Raw genomic sequence first — 22,954 nt, 5'->3', positions numbered from 1 at the left:
TATGATTATGATATGGTTATGATATAATTATAATATCGGTTATTTTATTGTGATTTTATGGTTATGATATAATTATGAAATGGTTATTTTATGATTATATGATTATGATACGGTTATGTTAGGGTTATTATATGGTTATTTTATGGTGATTTTATGGTGATTTTCTGGTTAGGATATGGTGATTTTATGGTTATGATATGGTTAAGATATGGTTATGGCATGGTTACGATATGCTTATGTTATGGTTATTATATGGTGATTTTATGGAAGAACTGGGACATTTTCAGATTGCAGAAATTGTGTACATATCCTTGTGACATGGGGCTGTGCATTATCATGGTGAAACATGAGGTGATGGAGGCGGATGAATGGCACGACAACAGGCCTCAGGATCTCGTCACGGTATATTTTGTTTATATGTTGTGAATGTATTATAATGTTTTAAAAAATGTATAACTGCCTTAATTTTGCTGGACCCCAGGAAGAGTAGCAGCTGTTTTATTAGCATCTAATGGGGATCCATAATAAATTCAAATACGATATCTCTGCGTACTCAAATTGCCATCGATACAATGCAATCGTTTTCATTGTCTGTAGTTTATGCCTGACCATACCACAACCCCACTGCCACCATGGGGCACTTTGTTCACAATGTTGACATCAGCAAAGCGTTCACACGACACCATACATGTGGTCTGAGAGGCCTCTAAAACAACGTCCTAGGCAGTTTATGGTAGAGAAATTAACATTACATTATCCGGCAACAGCTATTGTGGACATTCCTGCAGTTATAGCGTACCAATTGCACTCTCCCTCAAAACTTGAGACATTTGTGGCACTGTAACCAAACTGCACATTTTAAAGTGACCTTTTATTGTCCCCAACACAAGGTGCACCCGTGTAATGATCATGCTGTTTAATCAGCTTCTTGATATGCCACACCTGTCAGAGATGTAAACACATTTGTGGACAACATTTGAGAGAAATAAGCTTTTGTGCGTATGGAGCATTTTCTGGGATCTTTTATGTCAGCTCCTGAAACATGGAACCAACACTTTACATGTTGCGTTTATATTTTTGTTCAGTGTACATAATAGTAATTAGTGGTAAATATACATCATAGTAAATAATGCCAGGGATGACTGTCCTCCCCACATCTCGTCTTAGGAAGTCTCCAATTGGCTCAGCCGAATACACTGCCAAGCACTTAGACCTGATCTGTTTCAGGGAACTGGCAACAGTGAGTAAGTGAGTTGTTAGAAAAAGAACACAGGCTGTCAATGATGGTGACAGAGTGGCTGAGACTGGAGTCAAATCAGAGATCTACTTCATGTTTTTCTGTATCCAGTCTTTGAAGTTGTTTATCCGGGTATGGACTGTGTAAAGCCCTGGGCCACAGTTCCATTTCTCATAACCAAAACTTTCTAATGCCAGAAGCTCCCAGACAACACTATCATCCCCCTGTCCCCCGAAGGACCCGATGATGGCTTAGTGGCAGGAGATGGTATGATTGTAATGCCTGCACTGACAGTGGGACAAGGCTTGGTGGGATTGAGAGGGTGGCGCATTGCACACAGCATATTGTCAGTGATGGTGACAGGGGCCCCGCTCTGAGCAAACTGCCTCTCACACTGAACGACATCCCCCAGCTCGACCACTCCAGTCTGGGCTGTCTCGGCGTCTAGGCTGGGTTTGGAACTGGACCTTGAGTCAGATGCAAGGAGCCAGCCTGTGGCATAGCCCTGTGTGGCGGTCACCTCCCCACCTTGCATTTTGGGGAGACACACGGGCAGCACACGCTCACTGATCTTGGCCTTGTCCCGCAGCTTCAGAACGGCCAGGTCCGAGTCCAGTGTCACAGGATCAAAGCTGGGATGGACCAGGACAGAGGAAACCTGTTGGATCAGAGGAGACATGAGACAGATGGACCAAAATGAATGCCGTGCGGAGAGTTAGAGCAGTGGCAGCTTGCTTGGCTCAGTCTAAACACATAAGTGTCCCAGCATGCAACTTGGCCGGACCTAAGCACAGCTTACTGACTTGCCATGTGCATTGAGATTTGGTCGGTGAGGTTGGCAACAATAGTCTTACAATCTGTTCTCCGGAGGGAAGTGTTTGTGCATAACGCAAGGAGGTCTAATTGTTTAGGACAAACCCCCAACCTTAGTTTCCTACATCTCCCATTGACATGACAATATATGATTTATACAGTGTGTCACAGATGTAGGATCTTAATTTGATCACCCTGTTGCAGAAGAACAGTGCTGGAAATGTAAAACCTGTAGTGTATTTGAGGTTTAGAAAGGCTTCTGAAGTTTGTAATTTACATTTTGAAATGCCAGACTTGATTAGCCTTATGCAAAATGTATCAACCCCAACAAACATGTCCATGAATTATAATCCATATAATAATTCACATTTCCTGGTGGTGCAAGATTATTTTCCTGCTGTAGCAAACTGGCTCAAATTAAGATCCTACACCTGTAGGTGTTTCTCAGTTCAGGATTTGAAGTGACTATATTGCCCAACATTTTAGCACCTTATGGGCCTACTTGAGGCTCCATTTACCTAATGACTTTACAATGCTGACAGAAATGTATTTCAGTAAAATCTGCTTATATCCAAATATTACATATGATATGTAATATCATATGTATTTACTGATGATATCCATATGATATGTAATATCATATGTATTTACTACATCTATTACATATGATATGTAATATCATATGTATTTACTGAATATCCAAATATTATAATTTGTTGGAAATTATGATGTGGAGGACACAGGATCTTTTAATGTTTTTTTTTACAGTTAAACCATAACAAGCATTAGAGGAATAATCTGATATGATATGGAAATCAAGAAAATTAGACTGCACCTTTAAAATGGGCCTATCATAAATCACCTTGGCATGTTTTGGTAGGCATTAAAGGAGCAATCTACAGTTCTTTCATCCACTTATGAATGAATGATATATACCCATTGGTACCCATTCTTATATACATTCTTTTAGTCGTATTGTCGTACCCCATCTGAACTCAACATATAAGCTTCTTTTGCTCCAATGTTTGTAAACAACGTAAATGTAAACAAACACTGTATAGCCTCAAAATACGGTTACAATATAATGTTCTATATCATTATGGATGGTCAGTCCTTGCAATCCATGGTCAGTCCCTGCAATCCATAGCTGTGTCTAAGACTTTGAGAGTGGTGACATTTCTCCAGCCACATTCCACAGCTTTTTACCAAAAACACTGGTGGTGTGTCTGCTTTGTTATTGTTTCAACTGCAGATTGGACCTTGTAGACGTTGTCAAGACAGTATTATAACGGCTTCACAACTCTATTCACAGACTTCAAGAGAGACTTTTACCCCCTGTGTAGATAGAGCATCCCCTTAGCTTAGCATCACTCACACCCACCTGCAGTTGTTTCAGTGTCCTCATCTGGCCCGGGCTGTGCATTCCCATCACCACTTTAATGTTGGCTGGATCTATCCACTGCGGCTTGCCCACTCCTGCCACCACCAGGCAGTGAGCTGCCACCAGCACACTGAGCTGGGTGACTAGTGCTCCACTGCACGCCAGCTGCCAAGGAGAGGAGGCCTCCTCTGGTGCCGTCTGTAGGCCAGAGCCAGCTCTGCGGATGATGTGGGAGCGGAGGTAGATGGCTGCATGCCAGGGCCATCCAATCTCAGTGAGGTTCTGAGGGCTGAAGCCTGCTGGGAGTTGACCACACACTGTTACAGAAAGAGAGAGGAGTAGGTGTCAGAGATGGGAGAGGAAATGGGTTGTTTCTGACTACATTTCTAACTACCATGTACACCTGTGGAGGCAGGTAACCTAGCGGTTAAGAGTTTTTGGTCAGTAACCGAAAGGTCGCTGGTTCAAATCCCCGAGCCAACTAGCTAAAAAATCTGTCAAATGTGCCCTTGAGCAAAGCACTTAACCGGAGCATCTGCTAACTGATGTAAATGCATTAGGGACACTTGAACAGTGTTTCATTAATGTTGTACTGAATTGTATAAATGGATAAAATAAAGTGGGACCATATTTGTAAAACCAAATCTGTTCATTCCCTCAAGACATTGGCTGACGAAGTTTGAGTACATCTCCCTTTCTTTGCATCTGTTCTTTAAGTCAGCGCTGCCCTCACCTGGCGAGCAGGAGACATGATGCCCGCTCCACCTGCCAGTCTTCAGACAGGTGCGCCGGGGGCTACCGTAGTGTTGGTAGAGAGAGGAGGCACACTCATACTCTATGCTAGTGGACAGCTGGTGGAAACCACGGGGTAATTCCCTCAGGACAGGGTCTTGGGTGTTGGGGAGGTTCCCTGAGGAGGGTGGGTCCATGCCAGGAGGGTGACTGTCATAGACCGTATGGGTGGATGAGGTGTGAAGCCTGTGGACTGGACTATTCCTGTAGTAGGGAACAAAGAAGGTGTCTGTGTACAAGGAGAAAAGCTTAACAATGGGCATGTTTAAAAGAGATGTAGAATAAATGTTTACTGGGAAGTTATTGTCTGTAAAACACGTGTCAAACTCATTCCAAGGAGGGCAAAGTGCCTGTGGGTTTTCGCTCCACCCTTGTACTTGATTGATGAATTAAGGTCACTAATGAATAAGGATCTCCGCTCAGCAGGTTGTCTAGATCTTAATTGAAAGGAAAAAACTAAAACCTGTAGACATTTGGCCCTCTGGACTGAGTTTGACACCACTGCTGTAAAATAAAACCTGAGCCACTCAAAAACTAGAAGCAGTGTATAAATACAATCAAGGTGCCGGCTTTGTACAGATTGACAGTCAGAATGAGACGTATAGTAGTGTTAGTAAGGCTCATGCCTGGATGTATGGGTCATACCTGGATGTACGGGTCATACCTGGGTGTACGGGGTCATACCTGGATGTACGGGTCATACCTGGGTGTACGGGTCATACCTGGATGTATGGATCATACCTGGGTGTACGGGTCATACCTGGATGTATGGGTCATACCTGGATGTACGGGTCATACATGGGTGTGCGGGTCATACCTGGGTGTCCGGGTCATACCTGGATGTATGGGTCATACCTGGATGTACGGGTCATACCTGGATGTACGGGTCATACCTGGGTGTACGGGTCATACCTGGGTGTACGGGTCATACCTGGGTGTACGGGTCATACCTGGATGTACGGGTCATACCTGGATGTACGGGTCATACCTGGATGTACGGGTCATACCTGGATGTACGGGTCATACCTGGATGTACGGGTCATACCTGGGTGTACGGGTCATACCTGGGTGTATGGGTCATACCTGGGTGTACGGGTCATACCTGGATGTACGGGTCATACCTGGATGTGCGGGTCATACCTGGGTGTACGGGTCATACCTGGGTGTACGGGTCATACCTGGATGTACGGGTCATACCTGGGTGTACGGGGTCATACCTGGATGTACGGGTCATACCTGGATGTACGGGTCATACCTGGATGTACGGGTCATACCTGGGTGTATGGGTCATACCTGGATGTACGGGTCATACCTGGATGTACGGGGTCATACCTGGATGTACGGGTCATACCTGGGTGTATGGGTCATACCTGGATGTACGGGTCATACCTGGATGTACGGGTCATACCTGGATGTACGGGTCATACCTGGATGTACGGGTCATACCTGGGTGTACGGGTCATACCTGGATGTACGGGTCATACCTGGATGTACGGGTCATACCTGGATGTACGGGTCATACCTGGATGTACGGGTCATACCTGGATGTATGGGTCATACCTGGATGTACGGGTCATACCTGGATGTACGGGTCATACCTGGATGTATGGGTCATACCTGGATGTACGGGTCATGCCTGGCTGTACGGGGTCATACCTGGATGTACGGGTCATACCTGGGTGTATGGGTCATACCTGGGTGTACGTGTCATACCTGGATGTACAGGTCATACCTGGATGTACATACCTGGATGTACGGGTCATACCTGGGTGTACGGGTCATACCTGGATGTACGGGTCATACCTGGATGTATGGGTCATACCTGGATGTACGGGTCATACCTGGATGTACGGGTCATACCTGGATGGGGCCTTTGGCTTCACAACTTTGTGTCTCACCAGCTCAGATACCTTAGGCTCTCGACAGGCTGTGGACACAGAGGAAGAGCACTTAACCACGTAATCAACAGTATTGTGCAGTAACCTAAACAGCAGCACTAAAGCACTATACAGTCTGATGTTAGTCAAGCAATACAGCCCAAGGGGGTGTGATATATCGCCAATATACCACGCTTAAGGGCTGTTCTTATGCACAACGCAACAAAGAGTGCCTGGACACAGCCCTTAGCTGTGATATATTGGCTATATATCACAAACCCCAGAGGTGCCTTATTGCTATTATAAACTGGTTACCAACATAATTAGAGCAGTAAAAATGTATGTTTTGTTATACCCGTGGTACACGGTCTGATATACCACGGCTTTCAGACAAAGGTGTTTTATCTAAATGGCTGTTTGCTGTCAGTATACCTCTCACACACAGTGGTTGCCGGCCACTCCACGAGCCATCTGGGAGACAGGTGCTCCGGGAGCCTCCACTCAGGATGTAGGAGGGGTTACAGAAGTAGTCCACTGTGTCAGGACCTCCTCCAGAGCCCCGGACCAGCTGGAGGTAACCATGGTGCAGCCTGGCTGGAGGAGGACACACCCCGAGCCCTCTGACTGGGTCTGCACCCCTCTGACTGGGTCGAATGGACTCTGAGAGACACGAAGAGATGGAGGAGAGTCATGTTTTGAGAAATGGGCTGGTTATTCAATGGTCTACCATGACTATGTTGTGTATGTTCATTCACTGTGTACTCTCTTCTTGTTTTCCTTGTGTACTCTCTTCTTGTTTTCCTTGAGTACTCTCTTCTTGTTTTCCTTGTGTACTCTCTTCTTGTTTTCCTTGTGTACTCTCTTCTTGTTTTCCTTGTGTACTCTCTTCTTGTTTTCCTTGTGTACTCTCTTCTTGTTTTCCTTGTGTACTCTCTTCTTGTTTTCCTTGTGTACTCTCTTCTTGTTTTCCTTGTGTACTCTCTTCTTGTTTTCCTTGTGTACTCTCTTCTTGTTTTCCTTGTGTACTCTCTTCTTGTTTTCCTTGTGTACTCTCTTCTTGTTTTCCTTGTGTACTCTCTTCTTGTTTTCCTTGTGTACTCTCTCCTTGTTTTCCATGTGTACTCTCTTCTTGTTTTCCTTGAGTACTCTCTTCTTGTTTTCCTTGTGTACTCTCTCCTTGTTTTCCTTGTGTAGTCTCTTCTTGTTTTTTCCTTGTGTACTCTCTTCTTGTTTTCCTTGTGTAGTCTCTTTTGTACTCTCTTCTTGTTTTCCTTGTGTACTCTCTTCTTGTTTTCCTTGTGTACTCTCTTCTTGTTTTCCTTGTGTACTCTCTTCTTGTTTTCCTCTCTCTTGTTTTCCTTGTGTACTCTCTTCTTGTTTTCCTTGTATACTCTCTCCTTGTTTTCCTTGTGTACTCTCTCCTTGTTTTCCTTGTGTAGTCTCTTCTTGTTTTCCTTGTGTACTCTCTTCTTGTTTTCCTTGTGTAGTCTCTTCTTGTTTTCCTTGTGTAGTCTCTTCTTGTTTTCCTTGTGTACTCTCTTCTTGTTTTCCTTGTTTTCTTGTATACTCTCTCCTTGTTTTCCTTGTGTAGTCTCTTCTTGTTTTCCTTGTGTACTCTCTTCTTGTTTTCCTTGTGTACTCTCTTCTTGTTTTCCTTGTGTACTCTCTCCTTGTTTTTCTTGTGTACTCTCTTCTTGTTTTCTTGTGTACTCTCTTCTTGTTTTTCTTGTGTACTCTCTTCTTGTTTTCCTTGTTACTTCTTCTTGTTTTCCTTGTGTACTCTCTTCTTGTGTACTCTCTTCTTGTTTTCTTGTGTACTCTCTTCTTGTTTTTCTTGTGTACTCTCTTCTTGTTTTCTTGTGTACTCTCTTCTTGTTTTTCTTGTGTACTCTCTTCTTGTTTTCCTTGTGTACTCTCTTCTCGTTTTCCTTGTGTACTCTCTTCTTGTTTTTCTTGTATACTCTCTTCTCGTTTTCCTTGTGTAGTTTATTTTATTGACACGTGAGGCATCATCTAATGTAATGCACCTGTTCCATCAGTACTCAGGTCTGCAACATTCCTGTCTGTGGAGGTGATCAATAACGTTGATCCATTCATTTACATGATCTTTAACTTTACCTTTATCTACCTTCCCACAGATGGGCACCATGCCACTCCAGGTGGCGTTGGGCAGGCAGGTCCTCTGGGGGCTGCCAGTCAGTGTGTAGGGTGGGTGGCACAGGTACTGAACAGCCAGGAGCTCATCCTCCAGGCCGTACACAGAGAGGAGCTCCCCGTTCACGGGCCTCGCTGGCAACACACACACCTGACTCCTAGCAACTGGAAGGCAGAGAGAGTGTTGTCTGTGTAGAAATATTATATCAACCATCCCCAGTTTGGTCTGGACTCCTGAAATGACCCGTAGCCTTTTCCTGCAGTCAGTGACCAATAGCGCCCCCTTTTGGCCTCATGGGTGGAATGTTATATTTTAAATAAAAGATTTACAAAAAATGTAACTGATGAAAATCTGGTGTTTCTATGTCAAACAGTTTTGTTATATGTCAGTCTCCTGTGCATATAAAGTGTAATATTGTAATGCAAACTCAATATTGAAGACATTTCAACTCCATATCTGACATTGTCTTCTTTTTCTAAGCCCATAACCATGTGTGTGAGGTGCATACTTCTGTTTCAATGTAGATTTGTTTAAGACTACCAAGAAACACTCTGTGTGAACCTGATATAACCGAACGCAGTAAAACGTTCTGTATGACCCTGATATAAACCACTGCAGTAAAAGGTTTTCTTCCCAGGAAGCAGTAGAGCTAGGTTTTATAATACCTGAATGATAATGAATAACTCACTTTGTTTGGGGAGGAAATGAGGTTATGGCTACCAGACGGATCACTAACCATTCTCACACAGTTGACCTGTGTAGCCTGGCAGACATGCACAGCGAAAAGACTGTACTGGGTTCAGCAAACAGGTTCCATGGTGCTGACAAGGGGAGGGGCTGCACGCTGCAAGGGAGCCGCAAATACAAAACAAACAGACAATTAGACAAATTATTCATGAATAATGAATAATAGGCTGAACAACAGACAGGCTGACTGACAGACCTGCCTGTCTGATAGATTGAAATAATTTAAATCATCTTGGCCAAAATGTAACCATATAAGGACATGCAACATCTATGCTAAAGTCTCGTTCATAAGGGCAATAAAACCTGCCTGTAGCTACCTGAGCTCTGCTGAAAAGCGGCGAAGAAGCCATCAAAGTTGTTGTAGCCATCTGAGACAAACAGGACGTGCAGCCTGCTTCCAGAGGTTCTGATTGGTGGAGGCAGCTCATTCCCACAAAACCGGCCAATGACGGGGGAGCTCAGGCTGTCACCATCTCGCAGCTCCACGTAGTCATAGTGACAGTTGTGGTCAGGCTCTAGACTAAGCATGGAGAACCTGGGCGGATCCAAACAAGGTCTTTGTTATCATCATGTTTGGCTGTTAAGTAGGATAAGATATTAATATATATAGTGTCCATACTAGGACATCATCTTACTACCCTTTAAAAAAAAAAAATCAGTACGGATCCATGAAAGCTGCGACTGGATTGTGACAGACTACTTCCTCATAGAATACCATTCAACTTCATGAAAGCCAATGAGAGAATCAATGAATTTGACAGTGTAGTACAGTATAATCAATTCAGGGACCCACCTGAGCTCCACGTTCTCCCCTTTCTCTACCTGCACCCTCCACTCACAGTGCGCATTGATGGGGTAACTCTCTAGCATGATGTGGCCCTGGGCTCTACGAATCACCCCTCCACATGCTAGGGACAAGAACACATACTCTGAGCTCCCATAATGCAACACAAAATAACTAGAGATTAGAACATAGATGTTTGTAGCAAGTCATTCAAGTCGATGTGTAATGAACAGCGTTGGGGAAGCTCCTCTGAAAATATAGTTTACCAGGCTACCAATTACATCACATCCGCAGAGGTTGAGCTACACTGAAGTTATAAACACAGCTTTCTTAACTGAAGTTATAAACACAGCTTTCTTAACTGAAGTTATAAACACAGCTTTCTTAAATGAAGTTATAAACACAGCTTTCTTAACTGAAGTTATAAACACAGCTTTCTTAACTGAAGTTATAAACACAGCTTTCTTAACTGAAGTTATAAACACAACAGATTAGACAGGTCAGATGAATTAGACAGGTCTGATGAATTAGACAGGTCTGATGAATTAGACAGGTCTGATGGATTAGACAGGTCTGATGAATTAAACAGGTCTGATGATTAGACAGGTCTGATGGATTAGACAGGTCTGATGGATTAGACAGGTCTGATGAATTAGACAGGTCTGATGGATTGAGGTCTGATGGATTAGACAGGTCTGATGGATTAGACAGGTCTGATGAATTAGACAGGTCTGATGGATTAGACAGGTCTGATGAATTAGACAGGTCTGATGAATTAGACAGGTCTGATGAATTAGACAGGTCTGATGGATTAGACAGGTCTGATGGATTAGACAGGTCTGATGAATTAGACAGGTCTGATGAATTAGACAGGTCTGATGAATTAGACAGGTCTGATGGATTAGACAGGTCTGATGAATTAGACAGGTCTGATGAATTAGACAGGTCTGATGGATTAGACAGGTCTGATGAATTAGACAGGTCTGATGGATTAGACAGGTCTGATGAATTAGACAGGTCTGATGAATTAGACAGGTCTGATGGATTAGACAGGTCTGATGAATTAGACAGGTCTGATGAATTAGACAGGTCGGATGAATTAGACAGGTCTGATGGATTAGACAGGTCTGATGAATTAGACAGGTCTGATGAATTAGACAGGTCTGATGAATTAGACAGGTCTGATGAATTAGACAGGTCTGATGGATTAGACAGGTCTGATGGATTAGACAGGTCTGATGGATTAGACAGGTCTGATGGATTAGACAGGTCTGATGGATTAGACAGGTCTGTTGATTAGACAGGTCTGATTGATTAGACAGGTCTGATGAATTAGACAGGTCTGATGGATTAGACAGGTCTGATGAATTAGACAGGTCTGATGAATTAGACAGGTCTGATGAATTAGACAGGTCTGATGGATTAGACAGGTCTGATGAATTAGACAGGTCTGATGGATTAGACAGGTCTGATGGATTAGACAGGTCTGATGGATTAGACAGGTCTGATGGATTAGACAGGTCAGATGAATTAGACAGGTCTGATGGATTAGACAGGTCTGATGGATTAGACAGGTCTGATGGATTAGACAGGTCTGATGAATTAGACAGGTCTGATGGATTAGACAGGTCTGATGGATTAGACAGGTCTGATGGATTAGACAGGTCTGATGGATTAGACAGGTCTGATGAATTAGACAGGTCTGATGAATTAGACAGGTCTGATGGATTAGACAGGTCTGATGGATTAGACAGGTCTGATGGATTAGACAGGTCTGATGGATTAGACAGGTCTGATGAATTAGACAGGTCTGATGAATTAGACAGGTCTGATGGATTAGACAGGTCTGATGAATTAGACAGGTCTGATGAATTAGACAGGTCTGATGGATTAGACAGGTCTGATGGATTAGACAGGTCTGATGAATTAGACAGGTCAGATGAATTAGACAGGTCTGATGGATTAGACAGGTCTGATGGATTAGACAGGTCTATGAATTAGACAGGTCTGATGAATTAGACAGGTCTGATGGATTAGACAGGTCTGATGAATTAGACAGGTCTGATGAATTAGACAGGTCTGATGAAATAGACAGGTCTGATGAATTAGACAGGTCTGATGAATTAGACAGGTCTGATGAAATAGACAGGTCTGATGGATTAGACAGGTCTGATGGATTAGACAGGTCTGATGAATTAGACAGGTCTGATGAATTAGACAGGTCTGATGGATTAGACAGGTCTGATGAATTAGACAGGTCTGATGATTAGACAGGTCTGATGGATTAGACAGGTCTGATGAATTAGACAGGTCTGATGAATTAGACAGGTCTGATGGATTAGACAGGTCAGATGAATTAGACAGGTCTGATGAATTAGACAGGTCTGATGGATTAGACAGGTCTGATGAATTAGACAGGTCTGATGGATTAGACAGGTCTGATGAATTAGACAGGTCTGATGGATTAGACAGGTCTGATGAATTAGACAGGTCTGATGAATTAGACAGGTCTGATGAATTAGACAGGTCTGATGAATTAGACAGGTCTGATGGATTAGACAGGTCTGATGAATTAGACAGGTCTGATGGATTAGACAGGTCTGATGGATTAGACAGGTCTGATGGATTAGACAGGTCTGATGAATTAGACAGGTCTGATGGAATTAGACAGGTCTGATGAATTAGACAGGTCTGATGAATTAGACAGGTCTGATGGATTAGACAGGTCTGATGGATTAACAGGTCTGATGAATTAGACAGGTCTGATGGATTAGACAGGTCTGATGGATTAGACAGGTCTGATGAATTAGACAGGTCTGATGGATTAGACAGGTCTGATGAATTAATAATAATAAATGATGATATTAGACCTTGATGGATTAGACAGGTCTGATGAATTAGACAGGTCTGATGGATTAGACAGGTCTGATGAATTAGACAGGTCTGATGGATTAGACAGGTACGATGAATTAGACAGGTCTGATGAATTAGACAGGTCTGATGATTAGACAGGTCTGATGGATTAGACAGGTCTGATGGATTAGACAGGTCTGATGGATTAGACAGGTCTGATGGATTAGACAGGTCTGATGGATTAGACAGGTCTGATGAATTAGACAGGTCTGATGAATTAGACAGGTCTGATGAATTAGACAGGTCTGATGGATTAGACAGGTCTGAATTAGACAGGTCTGATGGATTAGACAGGTCTGATGGATTAGACAGGTCTGATGAATTAGACAGGTCTGATGGATTAGACAGGTCTGATGGATTAGACAGGTCTGATGAATTAGACAGGTCTGATGGATTAGACAGGTCTGATGGATTAGACAGGTCTGATGATTAGACAGGTCTGATGGATTAGACAGGTCTGATGGATTAGACAGGTCTGATGAATTAGACAATATATGCCCATTTAGCTGATGGATTAGACATGAATTAGACAGGTCTGATGAATTAGACAGGTCTGATGGATTAGACAGGTCTGATGGATTAGACAGGTCTGATGAATTAGACAGGTCTGATGGATTAACAGGTAATGATTAGACAGGTAGATGAATTAGACAGGTCTGATGGATTAGACAGGTGTTGATGGATTAGACAGGTCTGATGGATTAGACAGGTCTGATGAAAAGGTCTGATGGATTAGACAGGTCTGATGTTAGAAGGTCTGATGAATTAGACAGGTCTGATGAATTAGACTCTGATGGATTAGACAGGTCAGATGGATTAGACAGGTCTGGTGAATTAGACAGGTCTGATGGATTAGACAGGTCTGATGGATTTCTGATGGATTAGACAGGTCTGGTGAATTAACAGGTCTGGTGAATTAGACAGGTCTGATGACAGGTCTGATGAATTAGACAGGTCTGATGGATTAGACCCTGAATTAGACAGGTCTGATGGATTAGACAGGTCTGATGGATTAGACAGGTCTGATGCTTAGACAGGTCTGATGGATTAGACAGGTCTGATGAATTCCAGACAGGTCTGATGAATTAGACAGGTCTGAAATTAGACAGGTCTGATGAATTAGACAGGTCTGATGGATTAGACAGGTCTGATGAATTAGACAGGTCTGATGGATTAGACAGGTCTGATGGATTAGACAGGTCTGATGAAACAGGTCTGATGGATTAGACAGGTCTGATGATTAGACAGGTCTGATGAATTAGACAGGTCTGATGAATTAGACAGGTCTGATGAATTATGACAGGTCTGATGGATTAGACAGGTCTGATGGATTAGACAGGTCTGATGGATTAGACAGGTCTGATGAATTAGACAGGTCTGATGATTAGACAGGTCTGATGGATTAGACAGGTCTGATGGAATTAGACAGGTCTGATGGATTCACAGGTCTGATGAATTAGACAGGTCTGAAATTAGACAGATGAATTAGACAGGTCTGATGAATTGGAGACAGGTCTGATGAATTAGACAGGTCTGATGAATTAGACAGGTCACAGATTAAATTGAATGACAGGTACGATTAATTAGACAGGTCTGATGCTGAAAAAGTAATGAAATTATTGCCTACTTCACACATTTTCTCATAGCAAAAATGTAGTGTGCAGTTCCAGTAGTTAGATACACCACTATATGACTAAAAAGTAGTGTGTTCCAGTAGTTAGAGTAAAAATGTAGTGTGTAGTTCCAGTAGTTAGATACACCACTATATGACTAAAAAGTAGTGTGTCGTTCCAGTAGTTAGATACACCACTAACGTTAAATGGCTAAAAAGTAATTAACTACTGAAATGTTACCAACATTTCAATGTAGTTCACTACTCCCCAACACTGGCAATGAAACAAGTGAAAAACTCCCAAGGACTGTAATTTAGAAAATGCTCTACCCCTGAAACAGCTGACTCACTCTTGCAGTCTCCACCTGCCCAGCCCTGACGACAGTCCGTACAGAATCTCCCTCGGATGAAGAAATCATCCTTGGCCTGCCACGTCCCATTGTGACAGGTTTTACAGTTCTCAAACAGACTGCAGCCTGAGGGAAGAGGAGAAACAGGGGAGCTCAGGAGGTCAGGTCAGTGTTCTGCCCAGCTATATGACATGTCATTTCAACCAATGTTTAATCACGTTCAATGTTTTGGTTCATTTAAACGTTTATAAATCTGTAAGAAAAAGTGAATCCTTGTAATTACAACTTAACGTTAAAGCTTTATCAACATGTGAAGAATAAGAAGACAAATGTCAGTGTGCAAACAGTTGTATTGGGTAAGAAAGCTGGAAGGGAGTAACAGAGAAGCAGTAGAGGGCACAGATTAAATAGAAGGAGACAGATGTCTCACAGGATGTAGAAATCTGAAGCGTCCGTTTACAGCTTCTTCTCACCACCAAATTTGGTGATGGGAGGAAGTCCAGGGGCGGAACGTGGGAGAAAATTGAGTTAAATGAAACTCGGTGTCAATACAGTTCTCTTCCCAAATTACAATCTGTTATGAACAGAGTGAACTAAGTTTTGTATACTTGACCCTTTACCAAAGTTCCAAAAATGGTTTTGTTTACAAGGAATGCAACGGCGACCCACCTCCATGCCTGTTCTGCACACCTCCATGCCTGTTCTGCCCACCTCCATGCCTGTTCTGCCCACCTCCATGCCTGTTCTGCCCACCTCCATCCTGTTCTGCCCACCTCCATGCCTGTTCTGCCCACCTCCATGCCTGTTCTGCCCACCTCCATGCCTGTTCTGCCCACCTCCATGCCTGTTCTGCCCACCACCATGCCTGTTCTGCCCACCTCCATGCCTGTTCTGCCCACCTCCATGCCTGTTCTGCCCACCTCCATGCCTTGTTCTGCCCACCTCCATGCCTGTTCTGCCCACCTCCATGCCTGTTCTGCCCACCTCCATGCCTGTTCTGCCCACCTCCATGCCTGTTCTGCCCACCTCCATGCCTGTTCTGCCCACCTCCATGCCTGTTCTGCCCACCTCCATGCCTGTTCTGCCCACCTCCATGCCTGTTCTGCCCACCTCCATGCCTGTTCTGCCCACCTCCATGCCTGTTCTGCCCACCTCCATGCCTGTTCTGCCCACCTCCATGCCTGTTCTGCCCACCTCCATGCCTGTTCTGCCTGTTCTGCTCCCATGCCTGTTCTGCCCACCTCCATGCCTGTTCTGCCCACCTCCATGCCTGTTCTGCCCACCTCCATGCCTGTTCTGCCCACCTCCATGCCTGTTCTGCCCACCTCCATGCCTGTTCTGCCCACCTCCATGCCTGTTCTGCCCACCTCCATGCCTGTTCTGCCCACCTCCATGCCTGTTCTGCCCACCTCCATGCCTGTTCTGCCCACCTCCATGCCTGTTCTGCCCACCTCCATGCCTGTTCTGCCCACCTCCATGCCTGTTCTGCCCACCTCCATGCCTGTTCTGCCCACCTCCATGCCTGTTCTGCCCACCTCCATGCCTGTTCTGCCCACCTCCATGCCTGTTCTGCCCACCTCCATGCCTGTTCTGCCCACCTCCATGCCTGTTCTGCCCACCTCCATGCCTGTTCTGCCCACCTCCATGCCTGTTCTGCTGCCACCTCCATGCCTGTTCTGCCCACCTCCATGCCTGTTCTGCCCACCTCCATGCCTGTTCTGCCCACCTCCATGCCTGTTCTGCCCACCTCCATGCCTGTTCTGCCCACCTCCATGCCTGTTCTGCCCACCTCCATGCCTGTTCTGCCCACCTCCATGCCTGTTCTGCCCACCTCCATGCCTGTTCTGCCCACCTCCATGCCTGTTCTGCCCACCTCCATGCCTGTTCTGCCCACCTCCATGCCTGTTCTGCCCACCTCCATGCCTGTTCTGCCCACCTCCATGCCTGTTCTGCCCAACATGCTTCATTTGCTCCCACTGGAAATGACAACGATGAGATATTTTGGGGATTAGTTACCAGTATCTTTGGTAGAGGTCTGATAGGTTGTTTTACCAGGGTGGATGATGCAGGGGTCACACTGGTCCAGTTGGTTGCGGCAGCAGGGGACGGAGTAGCCCACCCGTGTCCCCTGGGAAGGACATCTACACTGGATCAGCTGGTACTCACAACAGTCCCTACACATGTGGTTCCACTCTGAGCTGGGACACATGTCATCCACCACACCTCTGGAATCTAAAATCAATCAATCAGTCAGTCAAATGTATTTCCTAAAGCCCATTTTAGCGTGGCAAGTAGCCTAACGGTTAGAGCATTGGGTCAGTAACCGAAAGGTTGCTAGATCGAATCCCGAGCACGGCAAGTTGAAGAATGTGCCCTTGAGCAAGGCACTGAACCCTAATTGCTCCAGGGTCACCGTTGACAATGGCTGACCCTGGTCGTGACCCCATTCCCTGAGGGTGTCTCAGGGAGAGTTGGGATATGCAAAAAGAAACACATTTCCAATTCACACATGTATTAACACATACCTGCACAACACATGATACCCAGCCTAAACTCAAAACAACAAGCAATGTCGTATCAAGGGAGTTTCACATAAAGAGACTGGCATGTTGTGAATGAAGGTATCCTAGTGGTTAGAGTGTTGGACTTGTAACCGAAAGGATGCAAGATCGAATCCCCGAGCTGACAAGGTAAAAATCTGTTGTTCTGCCCCCGAACAAGGCAGTTACCCCACTGTTCCCCGGTAGGCTGTCATTGAAAATAAGAATTTGTTATTTACAGACTTGCCAAGTTAAATAAAAAAAAACATGTCACGAGGCATGGCATTCATTTGTCTATGATTACTGCTTCTGTAAAATAGCATGCTCTATAGTCTACTTGCCAAAATAATATTTAGCTACAGTTTGAATGCAACACAAAACAAGGACGCCTCGTCTGTACATACATTTGAATGCAACACAAAACAAGGACGCCTCGTCTGTACATACATTTGAAAGCAACACAAAACAAGGACGCCTCGTCTGTACATACATTTGAAAGCAACACAAAACAAGGACGCCTCGTCTGTACATACATTTGAAAGCAACACAAAACAAGGACGCCTCGTCTGTACATACATTTGAAAGCAACACAAAACAAGGACGCCTCGTCTGTACATACATTTGAAAGCAAAAACACAAAACAAGGACGCCTCTGTCTGTACATACATTTGAAAGCAACACAAAACAAGGACGCCTCGTCTGTACATACATTTGAATGCAACACAAAACAAGGACGCCTCGTCTGTACATACATTTGAAAGCAACACAAAACAAGGACGCCTCGTCTGTACATACATTTGAAAGCAACACAAAACAAGGACGCCTCGTCTGTACATACATTTGAAAGCAACACAAAACAAGGACGCCTCGTCTGTACATACATTTGAAAGCAACACAAAACAAGGACGCCTCGTCTGTACATACATTTGAAAGCAACACAAAACAAGGACGCCTCGTCTGTACATACATTTGAAAGCAACACAAAACAAGGACGCCTCGTCTGTACATACATTTGAAAGCAACACAAAACAAGGACGTCTGTACATACATTTGTCTGTACATACATTTGAAAGCAACACAAAACAAGGACGCCTCGTCTGTACATACATTTGAAAGCAACACAAAACAAGGACGCCTCGTCTGTACATACATTTGAAAGCAACACAAAACAAGGACGCCTCGTCTGTACATACATTTGAAAGCAACACAAAACAAGGACACATACATTTGGCACACAAAACAAGGACGCCTCGTCTGTACATACATTTGAATGCAACACAAAACAAGGACGCCTCGTCTGTACATACATTTGAAAGCAACACAAAACAAGGACGCCTTCTGTACATACATTTGAAAGCAACACAAAACAAGGACGCCTCGTCTGTACATACATTTGAAAGCAACACAAAACAAGGACGCCTCGTCTGTACATACATTTGAAAGCAACACAAAACAAGGACGCCTCGTCTGTACATACATTTGAAAGCAACACAAAACAAGGACGCCTCGTCTGTACATACATTTGAATGCAACACAAAACAAGGACGCCTCGTCTGTACATACATTTGAAAGCAACACAAAACAAGGACGCCTCGTCTGTACATACATTTGAATGCAACACAAAACAAGGACGCCTCGTCTGTACATACATTTGAAAGCAACACAAAACAAGGACGCCTCGTCTGTACATACATTTGAAAGCAACACAAAACAAGGACGCCTCGTCTGTACATACATTTGAAAGCAACACAAAACAAGGACGCCTCTGTCTGTACATACATTTTGAAAGCAACACAAAACAAGGACGCCTCGTCTGTACATACATTTGAAAGCAACACAAAACAAGGACGCCTCGTCTGTACATACATTTGAAAGCAACACAAAACAAGGACGCCTCGTCTGTACATACATTTGAATGCAACACAAAACAAGGACGCCTCGTCTGTACATACATTTGAAAGCAACACAAAACAAGGACGCCTCGTCTGTACATACATTTGAAAGCAACACAAAACAAGGACGCCTCGTCTGTACATACATTTGAAAGCAACACAAAACAAGGACGCCTCGTCTGTACATACATTTGAAAGCAACACAAAACAAGGACGCCTCGTCTGTACATACATTTGAAAGCAACACAAAACAAGGACGCCTCGTCTGTACATACATTTGAAAGCAACACAAAACAAGGACGCCTCGTCTGTACATACATTTGAAAGCAACACAAAACAAGGACGCCTCGTCTGTACATACATTTGAAAGCAACACAAAACAAGGACGCCTCGTCTGTACATACATTTGAAAGCAACACAAAACAAGGACGCCTCGTCTGTACATACATTTGAAAGCAACACAAAACAAGGACGCCTCGTCTGTACATACATTTGAAAGCAACACAAAACAAGGACGCCTCGTCTGTACATACATTTGAATACATTTGCAACACAAAACAAGGACGCCTCGTCTGTACATACATTTGAAAGCAACACAAAACAAGCAACATTTGAAAGCAAAAAAACAAGGACGCCTCGTCTGTACATACATTTGAAAGCAACACAAAACAAGGACGCCTCGTCTGTACATACATTTGAAAGCAACACAAAACAAATACATTTGACACAAAACAAGGACGCCTCGTCTGTACATACATTTGAAAGCAACACAAAACAAGGACACATACATTTGAATGCAACACAAAACAAGGACGCCTCGTCTGTACATACATTTGAAAGCAACACAAAACAAGGACGCCTCGTCTGTACATACATTTGAATGCAACACAAAACAAGGACGCCTCGTCTGTACATACATTTGAATGCAACACAAAACAAGGACGCCTCGTCTGTACATACATTTGAAAGCAACACAAAACAAGGACGCCTCGTCTGTACATACATTTGAATGTTTCCTCTCTGTACTGGAATGTTATTTGTTATTTGTATGAAGCTTCTGCTATGTCAGAGATCTGGTCATCATATTCGTTTGACTAGGGCTCTATAACGCTACGTTTAACCTGGCAGACCAATTCTAATATATTTTTCTCACTAATTGGTCTTTTGACCAATCAGATCAGCTCTTTTGCCAATGATTAGGGCAAAATATCAGAATTGTGCTCCCTGTGTAAACGCAGCCATAGCTACATTAGTAGTTTGGGTCCTGGATGCTGAAACAGCCTTCTAGCAGTGTGTATATCAGACAATATGCCACGGGTATGATGCAAAACTCATTTACAGTCATATTTATGTTGGTAAACAGTTTATAATGGCAATATGGCACCTCAGGGGTTTGTGGTATATAGCCAATGTATCACTGCTAAGGGCTGTGTCCTAAGAACATACTTTAGGTGTGGTATATTGGCCAAGATATAACAACTCCTCGGGCTTTATTGCTTAAGTATAGCATGTGTACACTGGAGGAGGGTTTAGGGTAGCAATCCTCTGTGAGACTATAATTGGTTAGATACCTCTCATCAACTTCCAGGTGCCTTGTGGCAAGTTCTATGTGATTCTATGCTGTAATTCTACAGTTCTCTGGTGACTAACTCTGCTGAGTGGGTTAATCCTACTGGAACAGGGCTAATGTGCTTGAATCGTAAATTCATGGTTCACAGTTAACATCGTGCTCCCCCAGGGGTCATTACAATAGCAAGAAACCCCCCAAACCCAATCTGACCTTGTCTCGTGATGGTTCCAAAGGCATGTCTTTAACCCTCTACAGACTAAACCCTGTCTAATCTGGGGTTCTACTATCTATATGGAATTGTTTTAAAAAGGTCACACCAAGGGTCATTTATCTATTTGATTAGACATTTTAAGACCCCTTGAAGTATAAAATGCAATATAAAAACAAATAGTTGATGAAAAAATGTATTTGGCCAAACTGCTCGTACAAACACATCGAATAACAGATTCACTACATGGAACAACAGATGCCCCCCCCAAAAAAAAAAATCTAAAGGAAGTTTGTTCTGAAGTGTCTGTCCTCTATCTGAGAGAAACAGTTGTTGTTGTTTTAGCATTAAGTCTCCATATATACTTCCATTCATTTTTCAACTGTTACCGGGGGACCTTCAGGCAGGTCTTGTGAGGCCTGTGGGGGTCCTAGAGCATAACAACCACATGTACGTGTTCATGAGAGTCTCACATCCTATTAGTGTGTAGCCCAAACTGTTGGGACGCTGCAGACAGAAGTCGGCAGATCGTCTGTACCGACTTCAGACGCGTTCTAATACTTTTGTGGGGGTTGTAGAGCAAAACGGAGAACACCACCATGTTCGTTAGAGTCTCATCTTTCCATCGAGGGGTCAGGCCAAACTCTTCGGATGCTACAGACAATTTTGTGAGAAGACCCATTTTTGGGATGTCTCATGGTCTGACAAATATCTAGCTCTAGCTCTGTCACCTTTCACCTTTCACCTTTCACCTTTCACCGCAGATTCGGAAGTGCAACATTGGCGGATGGAAATATATCTAGGCGAACAGATATCTCTAGTTTAAACTGACGTCTTTTTACAGGGATTATTTTGTTATGCTAATTCGATTTCTAGGGGGTTTAATAGAGTCCTACAGTCATACATATTCTCATTACAGTCTGGTCAAAATGAGTGTGGCAATACATAGAACATGTCCTCAGCTTTCTAACAGAAGGAAACTTAGAATCCAGACTTGACTAGGTCAGTGACTAGAGAAGTTAACTCAGACTTGACTAGGTCAGTGGCTAGAGAAGTTAACTCAGACTTGACTAGGTCAGTGGCTAGAGAAGTTAACTCAGACTTGACTAGGTCAGTGACTAGAGAAGTTAAAACCCAGACATGACTAGGTATGTGACTAGAGAAGTTAAAACCCAGACATAACTAGGTATGTGACTATAGAAGTTAACTCAGACATGACTAGGTAAGTGACTAGAGAAGTTAAAACCCAGACATAACTAGGTATGTGACTAGAAAACTCAGACATGACTAGGTAAGTGACTAGAGAAGTTAAAACCCAGACATAACTAGGTATGTGACTATAGAAGTTAACTCAGACATGACTAGGTCAGTGACTAGAGAAGTTAAAACCCAGACATAACTAGGTATGTGACTATAGAAGTTAACTCAGACATGACTAGGTTAAAACCCAGACATAACTAGCTATAGAAGTTAACCAGACTACTGACTCCCAGACATAACTAGAGGACATAAATTACTCAGACAACTAGTACAAAGAAAAAAATGACTCTTACAATGGAAGTTGTGTGAACAGTTCAGAATAGGGAGGCTAAAACAAGTTACAGCAGGCTTCGTAGAGTCATACATCTGAATGAAATGAGTTGTCATCAGTATATGATGGAATCATCGCTTCTCTCTCTTACCGTGGGGCCAGGCAGTTGCATGAAGGCAGAGTAGAATGACATGGAGAAGAAGAGGCAGGAGGTGTCTGGGTTGCAGATGAGGGGACATTGTCGTCCTCCCAGTGGGCTGCACCCTCTGGCACACAAGGACCATAGAGCTAGGAACCAGAACACACATGATGTCACTGAGGAGTGACAGGAGTCCGGAATCTAAAGTGTTCCTGTTCAGAACGCTCCACATCAATCCCACTATCCTCTCGTTCTCTGGGCTCTAGATGCAAAGCATCTGTTGAGGAGAACACACACTCACCACACTAAAAGAGAGAGATTTAACCCTTTCATTTCACCAGGAGTCACACTGGCATTCTGCTCTCTCTCTCTCTCTCTCTCTCTCTCTCTCTCTCTCTCTCTCTCTCTCTCTC

The 22,954-nt window shown here is 43.8% G+C and overlaps 1 protein-coding gene and 1 long non-coding RNA gene across 4 annotated transcripts; both read right to left on the bottom strand.

Annotated features, from left to right (window-relative positions):
• On the bottom strand, positions 1-22,954 carry LOC127921904 (inactive serine protease PAMR1-like). Of its 3 annotated transcripts, none has more exons than XM_052505469.1 (12): positions 22,554-22,954; positions 16,678-16,893; positions 14,662-14,787; positions 9,796-9,910; positions 9,320-9,537; positions 8,992-9,099; positions 8,219-8,419; positions 6,533-6,760; positions 6,084-6,150; positions 4,165-4,427; positions 3,432-3,748; positions 1-1,895 (listed from the first exon to the last, which is right to left on the bottom strand). In XM_052505469.1, the coding sequence occupies exons 1-12, from the start codon at positions 22,771-22,773 to the stop codon at positions 1,425-1,427; spliced, it is 2,550 nt and encodes an 849-aa protein (XP_052361429.1). In that variant the 5' UTR covers positions 22,774-22,954; the 3' UTR covers positions 1-1,424. The 3 variants fall into 3 exon arrangements, with proteins under 3 accessions (XP_052361429.1, XP_052361430.1, XP_052361431.1); XM_052505470.1 differs by having other exon boundaries at positions 16,714-16,893; XM_052505471.1 differs by having other exon boundaries at positions 16,678-16,789.
• LOC127921905 (uncharacterized) lies at positions 4,434-5,855 on the bottom strand. The gene is made up of 4 exons (XR_008109961.1): positions 5,822-5,855; positions 5,765-5,783; positions 5,345-5,707; positions 4,434-5,211 (listed from the first exon to the last, which is right to left on the bottom strand). It is a non-coding gene; the product is annotated as an uncharacterized LOC127921905 (long non-coding RNA).

This window comes from Oncorhynchus keta, unplaced genomic scaffold (genome assembly GCF_023373465.1).
Source record: "Oncorhynchus keta strain PuntledgeMale-10-30-2019 unplaced genomic scaffold, Oket_V2 Un_contig_2394_pilon_pilon, whole genome shotgun sequence".
In the NCBI taxonomy this organism is placed as follows: Eukaryota; Metazoa; Chordata; class Actinopteri; order Salmoniformes; family Salmonidae; genus Oncorhynchus; species Oncorhynchus keta.
The sequence above is the reverse complement of the archived record's forward strand: the minus strand, read 5'-3'. Positions and strand labels throughout refer to the sequence as shown.

What these genes read in the sequence shown, in the direction of transcription:
- LOC127921904 (XM_052505469.1), bottom strand. Translation starts at nt 22,773, where the DNA reads ATGTGGAGCGTTCTGAACAGGAACACTTTAGATTCCGGACTCCTGTCA. An exon ending in AAGCCAAAGGCCCCATCCAG is followed by an intron (nt 4,428 to 6,083) that starts GTATGACCCGTA and finishes TCCCTACTACAG; the next exon opens with GAATAGTCCAGTCCACAGGC. An exon ending in TCATGTCTCCTGCTCGCCAG is followed by an intron (nt 3,749 to 4,164) that starts GTGAGGGCAGCG and finishes TTTCTGTAACAG; the next exon opens with TGTGTGGTCAACTCCCAGCA.